Source organism: Portunus trituberculatus, chromosome 29, assembly GCF_017591435.1.
Source record: "Portunus trituberculatus isolate SZX2019 chromosome 29, ASM1759143v1, whole genome shotgun sequence".
Classification (NCBI taxonomy): Eukaryota; Metazoa; Arthropoda; class Malacostraca; order Decapoda; family Portunidae; genus Portunus; species Portunus trituberculatus.
The window spans coordinates 11899349-11923444 of record NC_059283.1 but is presented as its reverse complement, the minus strand read 5'-3'; the positions used below and the strand labels follow the sequence as shown (position 1 = coordinate 11923444).

Below are 24096 nucleotides of genomic sequence, written 5' to 3'. Positions count from 1 at the left end.
ACCAAGGTGGAGGAGCATGGCAGATTATTTTTCTTGCTTTTTCCCTTCTTTTTCCTGTCTTTCCTTATTTTCTTCTTTTCTTATTTTTTCTATTTCCTACTTTTCTTTTTCTATTTTCCTTCTTTTCCTTCTTTTCTTCTTTTTTTCTTTTTTTTTTCTTCTTTCTTTTCTTTCTTTTCTTCTTTTTCCTGTTTTTCCTTCTTCTTTTTTTTCTTTTCTTTTTTCTTTTTTTTTTTTTTCCTTTTTCTTTCTTTTCTTCTTTTTCCTTCTTTTCTTTTCTTCTTTTCTTCTTTTCTTTTTTTTCTTCTTTCTTTTTCTTTTTCCTTCTTTTCCTTCTTTTCTTCTTTTTTTTCTCTTTGCTTCTTTTCTTTCTTTACTTCTTTTCCTTTTTCTTCTTATTTTCTTCTTTTCTTAATTTTTCTATTTCCTACTTTTTCTTTTCTTTTCCTTCTTTTCCTTTCTGTTTTCTTCTTTTTGTTTTTCCTTCTTTTCTATCTTTTTCTTGTTTTCTTTCCTTTTTCTTTTCTTTCTTTTTCCTCCTTTTTCTTTCTTTTCCTTCATTTTCTTATTTTCCTTTGCCTTTATTCTTCTTTTCCTTCTTTTCCTTCTTTTATTCTTCTTTTCTTCGTTTCCTTCTTTTTTCCTTCCTTTTCTTTTTTTCTTGTTTTTCCTTTTTCCTTTTTTTCTTTTTTTTCTTCTTTCTCTTTTTTCCTTCTTTTCTTCTTTTCCTTCTTTCTCTTCTTTTTTTTTTTTTCTTTGTTTTCCTTTTATTTTCCAATTTTTCTTCTTTTATCCTTTTTTTTTTCTTTTCCTTTTCCTTTTTTCTTTTTCTCTTCTTTTTCCTTTTTTCCTTTTTTTCGTTGTGTTTTCTTGTTTCTCCTTTCTTCTTTTTTTTTTCTTTTTTCCTTTTCTTCTACTTCTTTGTTCTTCTTCCTTCTTTTTTCCTTAATTTTCTTTCTTTTTCTTTTTCTTCTTTTTCCTTCTTTTTTCTTAATTTTCCTTCTTTTATCTTCTTTTTTCAGCTTTTTTCTTAATTTTCCTTTTTCATCTTTTTCTTTTCTTCCTTTCTTTTCTTTTTCCTTTATTCCTTCTTTTCCTTTTTCTTCTTTTTCTTCATTTTCCTTCTCTTTTCTTTTTTTTTTTTTTTTTTTCCTTCTTTTGTTCTTTTTCTTCTTTTTTCTCCATTTTCCTCCATTTTTCCAACATTTTCCCTCCATTTTTCCTTTTCTTCTTTCTTTTCCTTCTTTTCTTCTTTCCTTCCTTTATTTTTTGTGATAGTTTCAAAAGTAGAGATTTGGATTTATGAATGGTGAAAATGACCATTATAACTCTTTCACTTCTATTTTCTCCATAACCCGTTACACCTCTCCTTTTTCTTTGGGGGGAGGGGGGTGTGGTGTATATCATTGTATTTGGGGGGTGTATATCATTGTCTTTGCGGGGGCAGGGGTGTGGTGTATATCATTGTCTTGGGGGGGGGGATGTGGTGTATATCATTGTCTTTGGGGGGGAGGGGGTGTGGTGTATATCATTGTCTTTGGGGGAGAGGGGCGTGGTGTATATCACTGAGAGGGGCGTGTGGTGTATATCACTGTCTTTGGGGAGGGTGTGGTGTATATCATTGTCTTTGGGGAGAGGGCGTGGTGTATATCACTGTCTTTGGGGAGGGGGTGTGGTGTATATCATTGTCTTTGGGGGAGGGGGGTGTGGTGTATATCACTGTCTTTGGGGAGGGGTGTGGTGTATATCACTGTCTTTGGGGGAGGGTGTGGTGTATATCATTGTCTTTGGGGGGGGTGTGGTGTATATCATTGTCTTTGGGGGGAGGGTGTGGTGTATATCATTGTCTTTGGGGGAGGGGGTGTGGTGTATATCATTGTCTTTGGGGGAGGGTGTGGTGTATATCATTGTCTTTGGGGAGAGGGGTGTGGTGTATATCATTGTCTTTGGGGAGAGGGGTGTGGTGTATATCATTGTCTTTGGGGGAAGAGGGGTGTGGTGTATATCATTGTCTTTGGGGGAGGGTGTGGTGTATATCATTGTCTTTGGGGGTGTGGTGTATATCATTGTCTTTGGGGGAGGGGGTGTGGTGTATATCATTGTCTTTGGGGGAGAGGGTGTGGTGTATATCATTGTCTTTGGGGGAGAGGGTGTGGTGTATATCATTGTCTTTGGGGAGAGGGTGTGGTGTATATCATTGTCTTGGGGGAGGAGGGTGTGGTGTATATCATTGTGCTAGTCTCGAAAAAAAAAAAAAAAAAAAAAACACTTGATTAATGTATGAGTGAGGATTACCTTATTAATTCGTTCACTTCTGGATTTGTTTTCCTTTCGAGTCTTTTAATTCGTTCAGTGTTGGGTATTTTTTTTTTTCTCTTTTCAATTCGCTCACTTCAGGATTTTTCTTTTTGTTTCGACTCTTCATTCGTTCACTACTGGATTTTTCTTTTTGTTTCGATCTTTTCAGTTCTTTCGCTCCTGTTTTTTATTTTTTTAGCTTCTTATAGGGAATGAGTTATTTCTTATTTCCATTTTTTCATTTCAAAATTAGTAAATGATTGAATGTGAAGAAGAAGAAGAAGAAGATGATGATGATGATGATGATGATTATAAAGAAGAAGAAGAAGAAGAAGAAGAAGAAGAAGAAAGAGGGAGGGAGAGGAGGAGGAGGAGGAGGAGGAGGAGGAGGAGGAGGAGGAGGAGGAGGAGGAGGAGGAGGAGGAGGAGGAGGAGGAGGAGGAAAAGAAGAAGAAGAAGAAGATGAAGAAGAAGAAGAAGAAAAATAATAATAATAATAATAATAATAATAATAATAATAATAATAATAATAATAAGAAGAAGAAGAAGAAGAAAGAAAGAAGAAGAAAAAGAAGAAGAAAAAGAAGAAGAACAAGAACAAGAACAAGAAAAGAAGACGAAAGAAAGAAAGAAAAGAAAGAAAGAGAAAAAGAAGAAAGAAAGAAAGAAAGAAAGAAAGAAAGAAAGAAAGAAAGAAGAAGAAAAAGAACACAAAGAGGAGGCAAAAAAAACCCTTTATTTTTGGTAAAGAATTTATCTACCATTTTAGTCTTAGTTAATGGCCAAATGTGAAGAATGAATAAATTGAAATAAAACCCTCTCATCGCGGTCGTTTACCCCTTTACCATGATTTTTGGGTGTGATTAGACGATTTTATTGACATGAGGAAAGAGTCTATGGAGGTCAGAAGTTTAATGGCCACACTCTTCACTATTCTAATCCCCACATGAGTTTCTGAAGCTGTAAAAAATCAGCAAATATTAAGCAAAATGAATATGGAAACGCGGCATGGTACTGAAGGGGTTAAATATATAGTATAGACTCACTTATATTGGTTTCTTAATAGTGGAAATTGAGCCTTTTATTTGAGTGTCTATCTTTCCACAGTGATGAATCCCTCTTATATCGATACCAGTATTGAAGAGGACAAATAGGTTAGAATGGGAAGAGATAGATAGACAGATAAATATAGATAGATAGATAGATAGATAGAGAGAGAGAGAGAGAGAGAGAGAGAGAGAGAGAGAGAGAGAGAGAAAAGAAAATAGAAAAAAGAGAGACAGAGAAAAGATAATAGAGAGAGAAAGAGAAGGAAAAGAGATAGGGAAAAAAAACTATTAAAAAAGAGAATAATAATGACAATAATAACTCTTTAACTAAGCACTACTTCAAAACACTCGCCTCACTCCCACTGGCACCATTCTCTACTCTTTGAAAGGAACACCCGGAGGCAATGAAAAAAGTCTCCCTTAACCATATCTCAGTTCAAAACACACGGGTCGACTCCCTAGGGGTAACTTTTCCATTCTTTAAAGGGGACACCCAATTATTAACCTTCCCAGTACCCTATTCACTCATACAGAAGGCGGGGGAGTCAACCTCTTCACCCGCCTGTGAGGACTCCTTTTCACTTCACACGCCAGGGAGCAAGTTTTGTGACACATTCTCTGAAGTCTTTTTATCCCGGGCAGCGCAGAGGCGAGGCTTTCTGTGATGGGACTGAAGGAGGCATTAAAGGAAGAGAAGGCAGGGTATTTACGGAGAATCATTAAGGAAAAGGGAGAAAAGCCCATCAAGAGAGGATTTTGTAAAGTTTTTGGAAAGGAGTTTAGACAAGCGAGGGAAAATAAATAGTGATATGTAGGACGTGTGGAAAAAAATGCGTTAAGATAAAAGAAGATCTGTTTAAGGTAAAGGAAGGGAAAGCTGATAAGGAAAAGTGTAAATAGGGAAGGTAATCAAGAAAAGTAAAAGTAGAAAAATGATAAATAAAGAAAAGACAAAAAAAAAAAGCGAGTGAATCTAAAGGAGGCACTAGAGAAGAACGCAGGTTATTTAAAGAGAATAGTTAAAAATAGAGAAAGGTTCATGAAGAGAATATTTTCAAAGTTAGAAAAGGAATGAGAGAGAGAGAGAGAGAGAGAGAGAGAGAGAGAGAGAGAGAGAGAGAGAGAGAGAGAGAGAGAGAGAGAGAGAGAGAGAGAGAGAGAGAGAGAGAGAGAGAGAGAGAGAAAAGAAAACAGAAAATAGTAAAACAAACGAGAGACAAACAGAAACGCACATAAACAGTGAACGAACTAAACTAAACAGACGAAACAGACAAAACAGACAAACAGACAGACGGAAACAGAGAGAAATGTACGAGAAATATATAACCACCATTTGGAAACGAGAAGAAAGGTTAAGAGAAGGTGTACGTACAATTTGCCTAGGTAGCGAAGGATAAGGAAGGCTTTGATGACGGAAGGGTGAAGCAACACAGAAAGGGGGAAGATGGAAATTAAGTTCACGATCTCAAATATAATAAAAATAAAAGAAAAAAATTTGTTCTGAAAAAATTATGCCTCATTGGAGATATTTTTTTTATTCATTGCGGAGAAAATGGGAGGTTTCTTATTTAATTAGAGAGAGAGAGAGAGAGAGAGAGAGAGAGAGAGAGAGAGAGAGAGAGAGAGAGAGAGAGAGAGAGAGAGAGAGAGAGAGAATAATCACTCGAATACAAAAAAAGATAGTAAAAGAAAAACCACAACAACAACCACTACAATCTCAACACTAATACAAACAAAACACACACACACACACACACACACACACACACACACACACACACACACACACACACTGACATTCTCCACCCACTCATCCACCTCTCCACTCCCTCCCTCTCTTCCCTCTCTAACTCCCTCCTTCTCTGGCTCCACCCTTCCAGTACCAAGAATCTTTTATAGAATCAATAGACCGCTTAACCGTTTCAGTGCCATGTCGCGTTTCCATATTCATTCTGCTTACTATTTGATGATTTTATACAGCTTCAGAAACTTATGTGGGGATTGAAATAGTGAAGACCGTGGTCGTTAATCATATGACCTCCATAGACCCTTCCTAATGTCAATAAAATCGTCTAACCACACCCAAAACTCTGGTAAAAAAAAAAAAAAAATGCGTTCCAGTACTGAAGGGTTAATATTCCATTCATACAAGAGTAATTTGCAGCGACGCGTTACCAAGATTACTGTCGGTGCGTCTATAGGTCGTATTCTCAAACCCTTCTGCGCTTTACCTCCATTATTTCAAAAGGCTTTATATAATTTTACACGAGTTTCTTAAGGTGGTTTTACGGTTCTAAAGGCAGAGTGACAAGATTTCTACATTATTATCTGGAGAAACACTCTTGAAAACCCGCTAATCATCTCTGTGGCCCTTGAAAACAGTCGTGGCGTGAGATCAAAGCGTTTCTGAATAAAGACATAAGAGTTACGTGGGAGGAGGCGAAGGAGGAGGCTAAGATGATACTCCAGTGGTCCAGTCTTCTTTTTAGCTTTGTGAGGGCTGGAAAGAGGCCAAAGAAGGGAGAGGAGAAAGTTGGGGCTAAGAGACGTGTTGCTTTTCCAGGAAGGGGCAGACAAAACACGGTCAAGTCGATTTCTTTAGTTGTGTTGCAGTTTTAGCTTCTCTTCATTCTGTATTGACGAACGCTTGCTTGGTGGGTTAAAGATGTCACGGAAGAAGGGAAGTTGCTTAACGTTTTCTCCCTCTCGTTTTCTTTCTCATTTCTCCGTCCACATTCTACGTGTTCCTTTCCAAGATGCTGCCCGAGTAAGAGGAGGAGGAGGAGGAGGAGGAAGAGGAGGAGGAAGAGGAGGAGGAAGAGGAGGAAGAAGAGGAGGAGATGGTGGTGGTAGTAGAATGACGATGAGGTAAGAAAGGAAAGATGAAACGAGAGAAGAGAAGGGAAGGGAAGAGAAGAGAAGAGAGAGAGAGAGAGAGAGAGAGAGAGAGAGAGAGAGAGAGAGAGAGAGAGAGAGAGAGAGAGAGAGAGAGAGAGTGTGTGTGTGTGTGTGAAGACTTCCAACATTCCCTTGCCATGAACACAAATAATGCTATATAACACACACACACACACACACACACACACACCGTCAGTATAAGTCAAAGTAAAAAAAGGGAAGATTCGTTTAATTTTCCCTCCCAATACTTCTCCCTCCTATTGTTTCCCTTTCGTCGTTGTCAATAATGTCTTGTGAATATTGGACGTCTATGCAAGAAAGTAGGAAAGATGCGCGTCAGCTTGCCTTTATTGTCTTCTCTCTGTAAATAATTAAATGGGAGCTCTCGAATATGTGTGGTTTTTTCTTCTTCCTCTGTTCAAAAAGATGAGGTACCAAGGAATTTTGTTTTTGAGTACGGCCAGTTTATAATCGACGGAAATAATATAAGGAAATAGAAAAATGAGAGGAAATTCAACACTGATGGTTTGAATTTGTAAAGAGTTGAAATATATAAGTAAATCCTCCTCTTCTTCTTTCTTCAAGTAAATTTTCTTCTTGTTTTTCCTCCTCCTCCTCTTTCTCTTCTTTTTCCATCTTCTCCTCCTCTTCTTCCTTCTCTTCTTTTTCCTCTTCTTCTTCCTCTTCTTCTCCCTCCTCTTCCTCCTGCTCCTGCTCCTGCTCCTCCTTCACCTCGTTCTCCTCCTCCTTCTGATCCTTTACCGCACCTTCTTTTCTTCCTATTTACTGACTGATTGGTGGGACTTAAAGAGGAGAGATCAGGAGAGAGGAAGTCAGTTTGCTTTTTAAGAATATTCCAACAGGCAGTTTCCAGATTTCACATTTAGATATAATTCTAAAACCTGCAATATAAAAAAAAAAAGAGAAAAATGACGCAAACTTCACTAACTTCAAACTGTCAATCCTCCAATGACAATGTACTCAAAAATTAAACTGATACTATGTTACTGAGCTGTTTGGTACAAGGATATCTTTATCTAACCTTATCTTATGTCTGGGATTAGAGATTAGTTTGTCCTCTCTCTTCTTAAAACGACAGCGTAGCAAGACAGCACACATACACAGACACACATATACAGACACACACAGAGAATAATAAAGCCAGTCAAATACACCACCACAACATCATGGCATACAGACAGACAGAGAGAGGAAGCAGAAGGCAGAAGGTAACACTAATCTCAACAGAAAACACAAGTCAACGTGGTAGGAATTATAGGTCAGGTAGACACACTCTTCAATTACTAACATACCTGAGACACGTAGCGCAGACCACGCCATGAAATACCAACAGGACGCCAGGCTGAGGAGTGACGATTCGTAAAAATTGAGTGAGCGGGTGGTAATGTTGCGTGTTGAAGTACTGTTATGTATCAAGTGTTTGGAATCTTTCACAAAGGTCGAGATTCAATTATGCAGCGTGATTGCTTGCTTGCGGGGGAGACTGTGAGTGATGTGGAATTTGGCGAGGTGTGTGTGTGTGTGTGTGTGTGTGTGTGTGTGTGTGTGTGTGTGTGTCGTTTGCAAAATTGTTCATGATATTCTTAAATCCTATTAGTAATGAGTAGGAGTGGTTTTAGGTTTCTGGAATAGTAATAATGGATTAGATTTCTCTTTTGGTGTAGCAGTGGCTGTCATTTAGTGTTGTTTGAATGGTTTATACTTTTAATGTATAGTTGTTTGTTTTAATGTTGGGGTTTGAAGACTTTATAATTTTTTTTGTGGATCGCAGAGTTACTTTTCTTTATTAATGTTTCTTTTTAGAATTTTTAGGTTTTTGAAATTTGGCACGATGTTCTGCTAGTTCTGGTCTGTGTGTACTTTTAATTTCTTTTAGCTTTTATTAGTTTTTCAGTGAGTTTTTATTATGTTTTGTCAATTGTTCTTTTACCTTTTATGTAATTTCTTTCCAATGTAACTGTGGTCAATAAATATCTATCTATCTATCTATCTGTGTGTGTGTGTGTGTGTGTGTGTGTGTGTGTGTGTGTGTGTGTGTGTGTGTGTGTGTGTGTGTGTTATAAAGTGGGGAATATAAGCGGTAAATCTATGACAACACACACACACACGAGAGAGAGAGAGAGAGAGAGAGAGAGAGAGAGAGAGAGAGAGAGAGAGAGAGAGAGAGAGAGAGAGTGTAGTCACCTTTAAATCGGTCAAGTGTCCGGTCACTCACCCACATTCCTACTTCTCATAATTCCTAAGTTTCCTCCTTTCCTCCACTCACCCATCCTTCTCTCCACACTTTCCTCCGACTAATTTTTCCTCCAATCTCTCTCTTCTCTATCATTCTCCTTTCTCTCTCTCTTTTCCATTCACTTCTGTTTTTTTTTTACTTTTTATTTCCTTCTTTTTTATTTTCATACTTTTTTATCCTTTCTGTCATAGTTTATTCTGCCTTTCCTCTCTCTCTCTCTCTCTCTCTCTCTCTCTCTCTCTCTCTCTCTCTTTCTCATCTATCGACACCTTCCTCCTTTCCATTTCTCTCTTTTCCTCGCCTTTCTTCCAATCTTGCATTCCCTCTCACACTTTGTTCCTTAAACCATCAATCTCTCTCTCTCTCTCTCTCTCTCTCTCTGTCCTTTCCTTCTCCCTTTTTATCCTTTCATCTTTCTATTTATTTTTCCCTATTCTTTTCCAACCAATCTGTCCTCCATTCCTACCAATCGACCTTCATTGTCATTCTATCCATGTTTTTCACCCTATATACAAATCTACCTCTCTTTCCCATCCCATCTAAAAGGAGGGTCCAGTTAACGTAAGAGGTGTCTTGACACTCCTTTTAAGTCATAGGCAGGTGGAAATACAGACACAGGTAGAGTTCCAGAGTTTACCAGTGTAGGGAATGAAGGAGTGAAGATACTGGTTAACTCTTGCATTAGGAAGATGGACAGAATAGGGATGAGAAGAAGTAGAGAGTCTTGTGCAGCGAGGCCGCAGGAGGGGGGGAAGGCAAGCAGTTAGCAAGTTCAGAAGAGCAGACAGCATGAAAACAGCGGTAGAAGACAGATAAAGATGCAACATTGCGGCGGTGACTTAAAGAATCAAGACAGTCAGTTAGAGGAGAAGAGTTGATAAGACGAAAAGCTAAACCTTTCCTTTATCCTTTTATCCTCATTTTCCTTTCCTTTTGCTACCTATCTCTCTCCTTCACTCCGATTTTCTCTCTCCTATCCACCTTTTCGTTTTCTGTCGCTTATCTCTCCTCTCCATCTTACTTTCGAGAACCTTTCCATCAGTTTCTATCCGTCTGACTCTCATCCCGCTCGCTCTCCGGTGCGTATTCAGAAATGCTTTGCTTTCTTACCACGATCATTTTCAAGGGTCATAGATGATTGGCGTGGTTTTCTAGAGTGTTTTTCCAGGTAATAATGTAGAAATTCTGTCAATCTCCCTCTAGAACACCTTAAAAATCGCTTTCTCTCTCTCACCATGACTATTTTCCAAAGTCACAGAAATGATTAGCTGGGGTTTCAAGAATGTTTCTCCAGTTGGTAATGTAGAAATTCTGTCAATCTCCTTTTGAAACCGTAAAAACACCTTAAAAATCGCTCTTCTTAGTCATGACGACTATTTTCAAAGGCCACAGGGATGATTAATGGTGTTTTCAAGAGTGTTTCTCCAGTTGATAATGTAGAAATTCTGTCAATCCTCTTCTAGAACCGTATAAACACCTTAAAAATCGCTCTTCTTTCTCACCACGACTATTTTCAAGGGTCGCAGAGATGATTAACGGCGTTTTCAAGAGTGTTTCTCCAGTTAATAGTGTAGAAATCCGGTCAATTTCCTGCTAGAACCGTAAAACACCTTAAAAATCGCTCCTTTCTCATCACGACTATTTTCCAAGGACACCGAAATGATTACCGGGGATTTCAAGAGTGTTTCTCCAGTTAATAGTGTAGAAATATAGCCAATCTGCCTTCGGAACCATAAAAAACATCTTAAAAACTCGTGTACATTTAGATAAAGCCTTTTGAAATAGTAGAGGTGAAACATAGAAAGGTTTGAGGATACGAGCTTGTTGTCTCTCTTTCCCATCACCTCACCACTCCACCTCACGCTTCCCCTTCCTCGTCGTCAGAGCCTCGGCCATTCCCAAGGGGCGAGGACCCATCCCAGACTCTGCAGCGATACGGAAGGTGCAGAAGGAAAGGGAAGGATGGGAGTGAGAAGAGAGAGAGATAGTGTGAAATAAAAAGTGTAAATGGATTAGTACGAAGTTGAGTAAAAGATAGAGTTTAGTAAATATATGAGTGAAATGGATGTTGTGAGAGTGAGGATGAAAGGAATAACAAAATGACTCATAAAAAAATCTTGAAAAAAAAAAAATCGAAGGAGGGAAGAAAAGACACGAAAAAAAAAAAAACAATACTGGTGAATGTTTTTTTCTCTTGAAAGTGAGAATGAATGTAATAAGAAAATGACTTTTGTTAAAACTCTTGAAAAAAAAAAAAAACGAAGGGGGAAGAAAAGACATCAAAAAACAATATTGGTGAGAATGTTCTTTTAATTTTCTCTTGAAAGTGAGAATGAATGGAATAAGAAAATGATTCTTGTTAAAACCATTGAAAAAAAATCGAAGAGGGAAGAAAAGACATGAAAAAACAATATTGGTGAGAATGTCTTTTTAATTTTCTTTTTCTTTTTTCATGTATTGCGAGGGGGAGGAGAAAGGAAAACAAGATAGAGGGGGAAAATTTGATCGCCAAATGGGAATAAAAACAGATTGACTTGAGGAAAAAAATAAAAACACTAAGTGAGGGTGAGCGATAACCCAATTAATTCCTTTATTTTTGAGGGAAAATATTTACAGAACAATAAATAAAAGAAGAAGAAAGAAGAAAAAAAAAAAAACAAAAAAAAAGAGAGAGAGAGAGAGAGAGAGAGAGAGAGAGGCACACAAGGGAGAGCGATAGTGTGAGAGGAAACAGGAGGAAAGAGGACACAGGAAGAGGAGAGAAGAGGATAGCGGAGGAAAAGAGAGAGTGGAGAACGATGAGGAGATAGGGAGCAAAGTATTGAGAATGGAGGGAAGGAGGGAAGGAGAGAGGGAGAGAGGGATGGAGGGAAGGAGGGAGAGAGCGAGGGAAAGAGGGAGGGAGGGAGGGAGGGAGGGAGGGAGGGAGGAGAGAGAGAGAGAGAGAGAGAGAGAGAGAGAGAGAGAGAGAGAGAGAGAGAGAGAGAGAGAGAGAGAGAGAGAGAGAGAGAGAGAGAGAGAGAGAGAAAAGAGGATTTTAAATAGAGAAATGACGTGAATACAAATGCGAGGAGAAAATGTAAGGCATGGAGGAAGGAAATAAAGATTTAGAGGTTAGGCAGGAGGAGGAGGAGGAGGAGGAGGAGGAGGAGGAGGAGGAGGAGGAGAAGGAAGAAAGAAGAGAAAGGTGAGAGAAGAGGAGGAAAGGGAAAGAAATGTATATTTATGACCTTTTTGGTGTTTTTCGAAAGTTTTATCCAATTGTTCTTAAATTTGGAACGAAAACATTTTGAAACAAATCTTTCTCTGTCATAAAAAAACAAAGATTTGAAATTTAAAGGTAAAAGGAAATTAAATCGTGCGTTTCTTTTCTACTGAAGCCTTTTTGTGGAAATAAACCTTTACTATTTTCCTTTCTTTTTGTATTTTGTACTCTTTACATCTATTTCACCGTATGTTTATTTCACCTGGTAAGCTCTGGAACTCCTGCCTGCTTCTGTGCTTCCATCTTCCTACGACTTGACTTCTAAGAGAGAGGTGTCAAGACATTTGTCCCTGATTTTTGGTTAACACTCGTGTCTTTTGAGGGAACTAGCAAGTCAGTGGGCCTTTTTATTCCATATTTTATTGCCCTTGGCCAGCTGTCCATCCTGCATAAATAAAACACTAGTTGAATTTTTTTTACTGTACTAAACGTAATGAAAAGAATTTATAATGGTGTCTGACAATATTTCTAAGATATTTGTATTATCTTTGCTGCTGCTGCTGCTGCTGCTACAACAATATCAACTGCAAAAACAACAACAACAAAATAACAAACAAAAACGATAACAACAGAAATAACATGAACGACAATAACAAGAGCGACAACAATTACGTCTACTGCTACTAATACAAGTACCATTACTACTACTACTACTACTACTACTACTACTACTACTACTATTACTACTACTATTACTACTATTAATACTGCTATTACTGCTAATACTACTACAGCTACCATTATTACTACTATTACTATTACCACTACTGGTACTTCTACTGCTGCTGCTGCTGCTACTACTATAACTACTACTAGTACTACTACTACTACTACTACTACTACTACTACTACTACTACTACTACTACTACTACTACTACTACTACTACTACTACTACTACTACTAGTACTACTACTACTACTACTATTTTTACAACTTTTCTTCACCACCACCTCCTCCTCTTTCTCCTTTGCTTCTACAACAACAACAACAACAACAACAACAACAACAATTCCTCCTCCTCCTCCTCCAGCTACTATCGCCACCACTACCAGTACTACCACTACCACTACCACCACTATTACTACTCCAGCACGTCACCACCAGCACTCTCCAATCTCCAATGTCGAGTCACGCACACACATTGGAGAGATTTTCGAGTTGAGAATGAACCATTTTAAAGCGAGGCGGAGAAGGAGAGAACGGATAAATGGAGAGGAAATTAAACGGAGGGAAAGTAAATGAGGAGGAAGGAGTGGCAGAAATGTATCGATGAATTCATGACAAGAGAAAAAAAAGAGGAAAATATTCAGAGAAAAAAGGACGAATCGAGGAGGAAGACTAGTGGTGTTTGGATTTCCTAAGAGGAGGAAGGAGGAGGAGGAGGAGGAGGAGGAGGAGGAGGAGGAGGAGGGGGAGCAATACATAGGAAAACATAGGAAGGACGAGTGACAGGAGGCCTTGCGATCTATGACGAGGTCACTCTTTTACTATGCTACATCTACAGAAGCTACTTACTTAGTAGGAAGCAAGAAGAGAACAGATGAAGCTCCTCCCCACCCACCACTCCCTCCGGCGTTACCCGGCAAAAAATAAAACGAAAAATACACCCCGATTGCTGAGGAGGTGGAGGAGGAGGAGGAGGAGGAGGAGGAGGAGGAGGAGGAGGAGGAGGAGGAATAAGAAGAGGAGTAAGAAGAGGAGGAGGAAGAGAAGTTTTATAAGAAGTTTTCAGGTAATGTTAGAAGAAATCCAGATATAGGAAGGTAATAGTAAATGGGGAACTGAAGCTGAATTACAGGACGCTACTTATGACATTAAGTGCAAAAATGTTTATAAGAAAATTTTTATAAGAAATTTTTGGTTACTGATATTGTGACACGTATTTATATAAAGGAAACAATCATTTTCAAACTAAAGCTAATTGATACGATGCGTTTGAAGTGAAAATGATTTATGGGAAAAGTGATTTACGGCTGAAATTGACACTGAAGGCGACACATTTACATAACACAGCTCAACAAATAATGCAGGGAGGGAAAACATTAAGTCCTTTGCAGGTGTCAAATTGAATACAGCACCATCACTCATATTAAAGTGTCAGCGCACCACACTCCCTTCCGTTAATTTACAACCCATTAAATGAAAAGCAAGACCGCTAAAATTCCATTACATGTAATAAATCCATTCTATTTGATACCGAATTACAGGTAACGCGATCAATCATACCACTAACGCAATTACTGCCAATCGTCATAATGTATCACACTCGAGGAAGGAGAGGCAGAACACCGGGGGAGCGGACAGGCGTGCTGGGATGAGAGTAATCACGTATTAACAGGGGAAAGAACAAGGTGAGCAAGAGACAGGAGAAGTAAGGGTAGCAGGGTCAGGGAGAAAACAAGGCGAGCAAGAGATAGGGGAAGCAGGGGTAGCAGGGGCAGAAGGGACTAAAGACGTGTGTGTGTGTGTGTGTGTGTGTGTGTGTGTGTGTGTGTGTGTGTATGCCAGTAAGAAGTATATTGATTATAAAGGGATTAAGAGAAAAGAAATGTAAAGATGGAAGGATGGAATAAGTAAACAAGAGAATTGAGAGTTATACACCTATTATTATACATACAGCTTAGTGATTGGTTGGTTAATCACACACACACACACACACACACACACACACACACACACACACACACACACACACAGAGAGAGAGAGAGAGAGAGATCAGTTGACTTAGTGAGAGCGTATCGTTAACACTACCACCACACACCACACAGCTACCACCACCACCGCCACACACCACATTGCCGCCACCACCACCACCACCACCACCACCACCACACACGACATAGCCACCACCACCACCACCACCACACACCACATAGCCACCACCACCACCACCACCACCGCCACTACACAAAACATACTCACCACCACCACCACCACCACCACCACCACCATCATACACTACACAGCTACCATCACTACCACACAGCGCACAGCTATCACTACCACCACCACGATCATACACCACACAGCCACCACCACCACCACACTATACAGCCACCATCACCACCACACAGCGCACAGCAACCACCACCACCACCACGATCATACACCACACAGCCACCACCACAGAGCACACAGCCACCACTACCACCACCACCATCACCAAAACACACACAGCACAAAGCCACCATCAAAACACACCCACCACCACCACCATCATACACCACACAGCCATCACCACCACCACACATGACAGAGCCACCACCACCACCACCACCACCACACAGCACACACCATACAAATAACAGATACCACCACCAGACACCACCACAGTACCATCACTCACCACACAACACACCACAATACTACCAGACACCACAGGAACACACCAAACACCACCGCAACACAGGCATATGCAAATTACACAGGCCTACTGAACAGAACACTACCACCACTACCACAACTACAGACACTACCACAGCACCACCAGACACCACCACACCACCCCACAACACAGGCCTATACAAATTACATGAGCCTATTGTCAACACCACCGCCACACGACACCACAACAATGTATTTTTGGCGCCACGACCCGCCCAGCCCCTCTAGCCACCGTCCGCCATCCCCGCCCCTCCACTGCCTACCCATGCAGTCACTGCCCCATCACAGTCAACACCTCCACATTTAACGTATTATGTCGGGTTTCCATGTGCTTCTAGGTGTTTTCAGGACTCTGGGTGTAGAAGGAAGCGGAGGAGGTGGAGGTGGAAGAGAGATGAAGCTTAAGGGGGAAGGGAGGAGGAGGAGGAATCACTCAATTTGCGCGTAAAAAACCCATCTCGGCGCCAGGGAAATATACTTTCTGCCTTATTAATGGAGTTGGCGTTGATTTGATGCTTGATTCATTGATAGCATAGTAAAGCAAGTTTTGAGGCGTGATAAGATCAAGTCCAGCGATGTTTTTTGTTTATCGTAAGAATAACATTAAAGTGACGTTATGAATTATTGCTCATTTTTAATTAGCACGCCTAGGATTGTTTTGTTGTTTGATATAAGACTTGGAAAACATGAAAAACATGACCCAAGTAATAATATTCAATAATATCTAGTCTAACTTTTCGTATTTTCCATTTCTATGTCATTATGGCGCCGAAGATGAAAATATTATTTTCTTTATGCGACGAAGGATTTGTGTTTACTTTATTGCGCTGAAAAGTAAAACTTTTTGATAGTTAGAAAAGGCACTACAACCTTGTCTGGCTGTGTTTTCCTTCTCACGACTATAATGTTTTGTGGCGCCGTTGGTGAAACGTGCAGACACATCCACGAAACGTATTTTGTTGTTGCCGGGCGCGGTAAAGTTATTATATTTTGTATGTTAGTTAAATATTTTTCCACATCAAAAAATACAGTACATTCCAGTCTGGGCGCCTTCTTTCTTCTCGCGATTTTCAAAATGGTTTCCGTTACGTAAATATACCGGCGCCAGACACATCCCCTTCCCGCCCCCCGCCGCGCTGCACACCACGACTCAGCTGCACCGCCCTCTGTGTCCAGACGCTGAGAGTGAAGGAGAGCCACAATTAACCTCGGTGGTAGATAAATAACCCACAACAATGAGTTAGATAAGGTGATGGCCATGTCCCCGGTCACTGTCCCGCCAAGACGTCCTCAGACCCAAACACAGACGGTCCCTCCTCCCTCCCACTTTCCCTCTCCTCCAAATTGACCTTAATTGACAGGATTTACAGGCATTTCCACGCATTTTTTCCACGAGGAAATTAATAAATTGTGGAAAAGAAGAAAGGAGTGACAGGGAGCGAGTGGGAGAGGTAGCTGGTGGGTGGCGGGGCTGGGTGAGAGGCGGGGCGGGGCGGGGCTGGGCGGCAAAGATTCACTGGTGTAGTGTTATGGTAGTGTGTGGTGGTGGTGTGTTGGTGTAGTGGGATGGTGGTGGTGGTTGTGGTGGTGTGAGAGTTTAATAGTAGTAGTAGTAGTAGTAGTAGTAGTAGTAGTAGTAGTAGTAGTAGTAGTAGCAGCAAGAACAGTAGTAGAAACAGCTGTCGTTTTTGTTTTTGTTGTTCTTGTTTTACTAGCATTATTATTATTATTATTATTATTATTATTTCTATTAAGAGTATTTGTTTCCGAATGATGACGATGTTAATGAGGATGATGGTGTGTGTGTGTGTGTGTGTGTGTGTGTGTGTGTGTGTGTGTGTGACTGCGTGTGAGTGGCCAGCGAGTAAGTGGAAGTGGTAGTGGATGGGTTGATGGATGAACGAATGGGTGGGAAGATGGGATAGTGGATGTGGATAAGAGGGTGAGTGGGTGGGTGGGTGTGGGTAAGTGGATGTTTGGGAGGGTGCAGTAGTGGAGGCGTGTGAGTGGTGGGTGGAGGCAGATGGGCGGCGGGCGACAGTGTCTAGTCACAAAGATGAACGATTTACCCGCGCCACTATCTCCACTATCAATAAATAGGCAAACCTCCACGTGTTTCTTGATCAATGTGAAGAAAAAGAGGAGAAAAACAATCACAAAATTATATAAGCATCCCCTAAAATGTCTTTTATAAGGCTTAAATAAATAAAGAAATTATTGTAGCCTCGTTCAGACCAGCCACATTGAAATTCTAAGATCCAGATCCAGACCAAGACATTCAGTTGCCAAATACTGTCTTTTTGTAATATTACCATAAAAATTTGGAAGTTATAGATAGAGGAAGAAATCTGAACTGGTATTGTAAGAAGGAGCGTAGGAGTGGTTGTGGTAATAGTGGTGGTAGTGCTAGCGGTAGAAGTAGCAATGTGTGAATTATATACAGGTAACGCGATCAATCATACGAGTACAGACCACTAACGCAATTACTGCCAATCGTCATAATGTATCACACTCCAGGAAGGAGGAGCAGAACACCACAGGGGAGCGGACAGGCGTGCTGGGATGAGAGGAATCACGTATTAACAGGGGAGAGAACATGGTGAGCAAGAGACAGGAGAAGTAGGGTAGCAGGGTCAGGGAGAAAACAAGGCGAACAAGAGACAGGGGTAGCAGGGACTAAAGACGCGGTTTTCCTGTGTAGGGTTACGCTGAGACAGGGACGGTTAGGATTGAGCAGGTGACGGAGTGAAGGTATTAGGATTTAGTAGAGTTATGCTTAGATGTATAAAAGCCCCCTCTCTCTCTCTCTCTCTTACAAGGTAATAAAACGAAATTAATAATATTTCTACACTGCCACCTGCCGCGCTGCTTTCTCTACACAGAGGCAAAGGCACAGATAATGTGTGTGTGTGTGTGTGTGTGTGTGTGTGTGTGTGTGTGTGTGTGTGTGTGTGTGCCACTAAGAAGTATATAGATTACAAAGGAATTATGAGAAAAGAGATGGAAGGATGGAGTGTGTAAAGAAGAAAATTGAAAGTAAAACACCAATTATGATTTTACATACAGTTTTGTGATTGGTCGCGCACTCACACACACACACACACACACAGATCAATTGACTTGTGAGAACGTACCGTTATCACTACCACCACACAGCTACCACCACCACCACCACCACACACATCACCACCACCACCACCACCACCACAACCATCACCACGATCATACATTACACAGTCACCACCACCACCACCACCACACTATACAGCCACCATCACCACCACACAGCGCACAGCCACCACTACCACCAACACGATCATACACCACACCGCCACCATCACCTCCTCAGAGCACACAGCCACCACCACCACCATCATTATACACCACACAGCCACCATCACTACCACACACACAGCACACAGCCACCACCACCATCGTACACCACACAGCCACCATAACCACCAAACACACAGCACACAGCCACCAGCACCACACACCCACCACCACCACCACACCACCACCACCACCACCACCACCACCAAACCACCACACAGCACACACCATACATATACCAGGCACCACCACAGTACCATCGCTCACCACACAACACACCACAATACTACCAGACACCACCGCAACACAGGCATATGCAAATTACATAGGCCTACTGAACACAACCAATCGCAACCATCACCACAACCAGACACTACCACAGTACCACCAGACACCACGTAACCACCACACCACCCCACAACACAGGCCTATACAAATTACATGAGCCTATTGTCAACACCACCGCCACACGACACCACAACAATGTATTTTTGGCGCCACGACCCGCCCAGCCCCTCCAGCCACCTGCCCGCCACTGCCTACCCATGCAGTCACTGCCCCATCACAGTCAACACCTCCACATTTAATGTATTATGTCGGGTTTTCCATGTGCTTCTAGGTGTTTTCAGGACTTTGGGTGTAGAAGGAAGCGAAGGAGGTGGAGGTGGAAGGGAGAGTTGAAGCGTGAGGGGAAGGGAAGAGGAGGAGGAGTCACTCAAATTGCGCGTAAAAAAAGCCATCTCGGCGCCAGGGAAAAATATTTTCTGTCTTCTTAATGGAGTTGGCGTTGATTTGATGCTTGATTCATTGATAGCATAGTAAAGCAAGTTTTGAGGCGTGATAAGATCAAGTCCAGCGATGTTTTTTGTTTATCGTAAGAATAATATTAAAGTGACGTTATGAATTATTGCTCATTTTTAATTAGCACGCCTAGGATTGTTTTGTTGTTTGATATAAGACTTGAGAAACGTGAAAAACATGACCCAAGTAATAATATTCAATAATATCTAGTCTAACTTTTCGTATTTTCCATTTCTATGTCATTATGGCGCCGAAGATGAAAATATTATTTTCTTTATGCGACGAAGGATTTGTGTTTACTTTATTGCGCTGAAAAGTAAAACTTTTTGGTATTTAGGAAAAGCACTACAACCTTGTCTGGCTGTGTTTTCCTTCTCAAGACTATAATGTTTTGTGGCGCCGTTGGTGAAACGTGCAGACACATCCACGATTCGTACTTTGTTGTTGCCGGGCGCGGTAAAGTTATTATATTTTGTATGTTAATTAAATATTTTTCCACGTAAAAAAATACAGTATATTCCAGTCTGGGCGCCTTCTTTCTTCTCGCGATTTTCAAAATGGTTTCCGTTACGTAAATATAACGGCTCCAGACACACACCCTCCCCGCCCCCCGCCGCGCTGCACACCACGACTCAGCTGCACCGCCCTCTGTGTCCAAACTCTGAGAGTGAAGGAGAGCCACAATTAACCTCGGTGGTAGATAAATAACCCACAACAATGAGTTAGATAAGGTGATGGCCATGTCCCCGGTCACTGTCCCGCCAAGACGTCTCCGGACCCAAACACAGACGGTCCCTCCTCCCTCCCACTGTCCCTCTCCTCCAAATTTACCTCAATTGACAAGATTTCCATGCATTACCACGCGTTTTTCCACGAGCAAATTAATAAATTGTGGAAAAGAAGAAAGGAGGGACAGGGAGCGAGTGGGAGAGGTAGCTGGTGGGTGGCGGGCTGGGTGGGAGGCGAGATGGGGTTGGGCGGCAAAGATCTTATCAACCAATTCAACGTCGTGCTTGATAAAAGTGGTAATTACTCCATGATAGCTAAGAAACAGGAAGCTTGGAATACAATTACCAGGAAGTTCAATGCAATATGTGCAACACTGTTAATCAGTTGTTTTTTTTTTCCAGACTCATCACTGACTATGATCACATTTTCAAAAAGTAGATAACACACACACACACACACACACACACACACAAGGTATAATGATTAGCATTAAAAGTAGATGGTTAAGTTTATTCATTCTTACATACTATTTGTACTTTGCAATACCTACATTATACACCATAAGATCTTATATATACTTTTCCTTTCTTTACCTTTTGGAACCTTACATATATTCTTATTTAAACTTAAAGTGTTAATCCTATCAAGCAAGAACTAGAAAAGAAAAAGTATTATTACACTGGAGCCCAATTGGGTACACAGGGAAAAGTTCTTAAAACTGGCCCTCAAAACCATCTTTGAATTAATGATTCCCTAACTAGTGTGGCATCCAGTTCATGTTCATCTTCATCCTCCAATAAATCAACTACTTCCTGTGGCTCAATCTCAACATCTAACATGTCCACTCTTCTTGAAATAGCAATGTTATGCAAAACAGCACATGCCATCACAATTCTTTTTGTATTGGGAAGTTTGGTTCGCAGGGGTATGCTTAAGCATGCAAATCTTCTTTTCAGTACACCGAATGCCCTCTCAATACAGTTCCGTGTTTGTATATGAGCTACATTATACCTCCTATGCTTTTCAGTTCTTGGAGCTAGGAGTGGAGTCAGTAAATATTCCTGACTCGGATACCCACTATCCCTAACAAATATAAACCCCTGTAATCTCCTTTATCTAGAAGATGACAGATAAGACAATTAAAAAAATATTCTTGAGTCATGTACGCTGCCAGGCCAACTTGCATAAATTTGAGTTCTGAATCACAAATACCTTGGACATTTAATGAGTAAAACCCCTTTCGACATCTATACATCTCAACGTTGTTCCCACCTGGACTCTGTATTGGAATATGTGTACAATCTATACACCCCAATACACCTGGCATACCAGCAATATCATAGAACTTTGAGGCCATCTGACGTGCTTCTTCTGGCTGTGGGAATTTGATGTAGTCTGGTGCCAGGAAAGCAATAAGTTGAACCACCTCTCCAACAGCCCTGCATGCTGATGATTTTGCAATATCCATGATGTCAGCTACTGTAAGAAGGAAACTTCCCGTGGCTAGGTACCGCAAGGTAACTAGCATCTTCAAATGCAGAGGAATGCCACATCCTGTGGAAAGACATGCAAACATATACCAGTGACTTTAGAAGGAGTTATATACACCCTCTCTCTCTGCGTTGTGCCTAGTCTATTTATGAGGAAAATACAGAGGGGATCCCCAGGCCCCTTTGCTCCGTAAGTAAGAAAGACTAGAAAAAGTGTGGAAGAACCTTAAATTTCCCAATTCACTCCACATGAAAAAGGATGACAGAGTTGTAGAAAGAAATACAGAAAATGGTTTCCCAGGTCTTGAATCAATAAGTATTGTAAAATATTCTATAGCAATATCACCATCCACATACATACTTAAGTAAATAGCTACTGTTCCATACCTGTGCCAAGCCTGTCCACATGTGTACGTGGCCTAACTTCTTCAATGAGGTCTCGTACAGCATCCTTTGGCAGACGAAAACGCTCAAGGAATTCTTCACCAGAAAGGTAATGAAATGGGTCATTGCGATCTTTAGGTACAATGCGTGGAATCCTCACTCGTCGCAATTCTTCCATTTCAAACATTTCTTCATCTATGATTTCATCTAATGCAGCCATGGTACCTGAAAAGTGTAGTTTTTAATGGTCTGAAGAATAAATAGATATTAACAGCATATATTACTTAAGTCATTTTTATCTTTTTCTTCTGTTGTTCAAATGATACTATGGTATCATACATATAGGTACATACTGAAGTTGTTTACCACCAAAAGGGGAGTGGCCTAGACATACCACAAAATAGGATTTAAAGAATTCATAAACATAGGCTAGTTCTACAAAGACCTGGACCCGAACTTAGCCATTAGGTACAGTACATATGACAAGGTTAAGTAAAGATAGGTCGGGATCATACAATAAGAACTACATTTGTTTAAAAGTTATCAAAATTATTCTTAATAAGGCAGATATGAGCTTGCTAGGCTGATATGATATGCATGGACAGTCAAAAATGAATCTTAAATTAGGTTAGATGAATTAAGGATAGGATGTTAGGTTAGTTTAAGTTAGCTTCGGTTTGGTTAGGATAAGTTTGGTTTGATTTCCTGGTATTATTTTATAAGTACGCCCCATTCACAGCAGTCACTTTAACTGGTCTCAATAGTAAGATCTCATTGACTTGAACAAGAAAAACCCATATTATACCCACCGCAAATTTATATTAATGACACCACAGATTTTTAAAAAATTAATGGATATGTGGGTGGTGACAGACTCACTGGCGGTATATACTCCTCGTCCTATACGTCTGCCCACTAGGCCAAGACTGAAGAGTGGGCGAGTGGTTCGATTTTACCGATTTCCTTTCCTGCATTTTGAATGGTTGTAGGGCATAGGTATGTTAGATTTGGGTGGGGGATAGGTGAGGTTAGGTTAAAATATGTTTGGTTTGTTTTCATTTCTGCCAATCTTACATTTCCGCTTTTTCATATTGACATTTTCCATTGCAAATTGATGCTTCAGAAGTTATGACAATAAATAGGTTGGTTAAGTTAGGTTGGGTGGGTTAGGTTAAGTTGGCTGGGTTATTGTTTGCTTGGTTAGGTTACATTTGGTTCGTTAATAGGATCCATTCACTAATGTGTAATAAATCCATCAATAATGTCTTCTGATGTGTAGACCACCACAGAATCGAGTGTTACCTGCAAGCTCATCAAGGTACCGTTTATACCTTTCCTCCATTGTTTCATCGGTCACCTCTTAATAGCCTTGAACTTAAAACTACAAATATACTCAATATACAGCCTCATGATCATTTTCATTTATTTAATCGTTTTTTTTTTTTTCCTGGGTATGAGCTACGTACATGATATCTCGGCTTCAGTCTACTCCACTCCTTCCATATTATAGGTTTCGCCCTTTAATTCGTCCACTTACCTTTCTTAATAGTAGAAGCACACAGTAAGAATTCATGTAATGATATATAAATAACAAGATTAATCATATACTTACCAAATTTAGTCAGTGAAGTAGAGATGTGACGAGTCGATTAGGCTGTTGTTGATGTTTGGCGTGAACTCACCAGGCCACTACAGTAGACTTCAAAATTAAAACGTATGCTCAATAATATATAGCATAAGAAAAGCTTTGTTGTACCATCAAAAAAATTTGACATGGTAAATAACTGAAATAAATTTAATTACAGTTAGCTTCTTTTTACATTTGGAAATTTAAAATACAAGGCGGTAGCTTTGGTCGCCCCGGACACTTGACCAATGTTTTGCAAAACCCCTCGACCAAAGTTCCAATCTTTGGTCCACTAGCGGACAAAAACTGATGGAAAAAGGCATTCTGGAACGGCACAGGACACAAATTGCTTGGTTAGCTGCCTAACGGATCAAAAAGAAGTAATCCAGAAATCGGCTGTGTACACTGTGTGTGTGTGTGTGTGTGTGTGTGTGTGTGTGTGTCACTTAATTATATAGATTACAAAGGAAGTATGAGAATAGGGATGGAAGGATGGAATGAGTAAACAAGAGAATTGAAAGTAAAACACCAATTATAATTATACATACAGCTTTGTGATTGGTTGCACACACACACAC

At 40.4% G+C, this 24096-nt stretch overlaps 2 protein-coding genes across 3 annotated transcripts; both read right to left on the bottom strand.

The window, feature by feature from the left end:
- Positions 1-1461: 1461 nt before the first annotated feature.
- On the bottom strand, positions 1462-20856 carry LOC123510596 (extensin-2-like). The gene is made up of 5 exons (XM_045265876.1): positions 20776-20856; positions 19887-19949; positions 16254-16320; positions 1752-2201; positions 1462-1625 (listed from the first exon to the last, which is right to left on the bottom strand). Exons 1-5 carry the CDS (start codon positions 20854-20856, stop codon positions 1462-1464), a joined length of 825 nt encoding a protein of 274 aa, XP_045121811.1.
- On the bottom strand, positions 20512-23592 carry LOC123510632 (putative nuclease HARBI1). Of its 2 annotated transcripts, none has more exons than XM_045265927.1 (3): positions 23504-23592; positions 21895-22116; positions 20512-21571 (listed from the first exon to the last, which is right to left on the bottom strand). In XM_045265927.1, the coding sequence occupies exons 2-3, from the start codon at positions 22109-22111 to the stop codon at positions 21066-21068; spliced, it is 723 nt and encodes a 240-aa protein (XP_045121862.1). In that variant the 5' UTR covers positions 22112-22116; positions 23504-23592; the 3' UTR covers positions 20512-21065. The 2 variants fall into 2 exon arrangements, with proteins under 2 accessions (XP_045121862.1, XP_045121863.1); XM_045265928.1 differs by having other exon boundaries at positions 21895-22140; positions 23504-23569.
- Between the last annotated feature and the right edge of the window lie 504 nt (positions 23593-24096).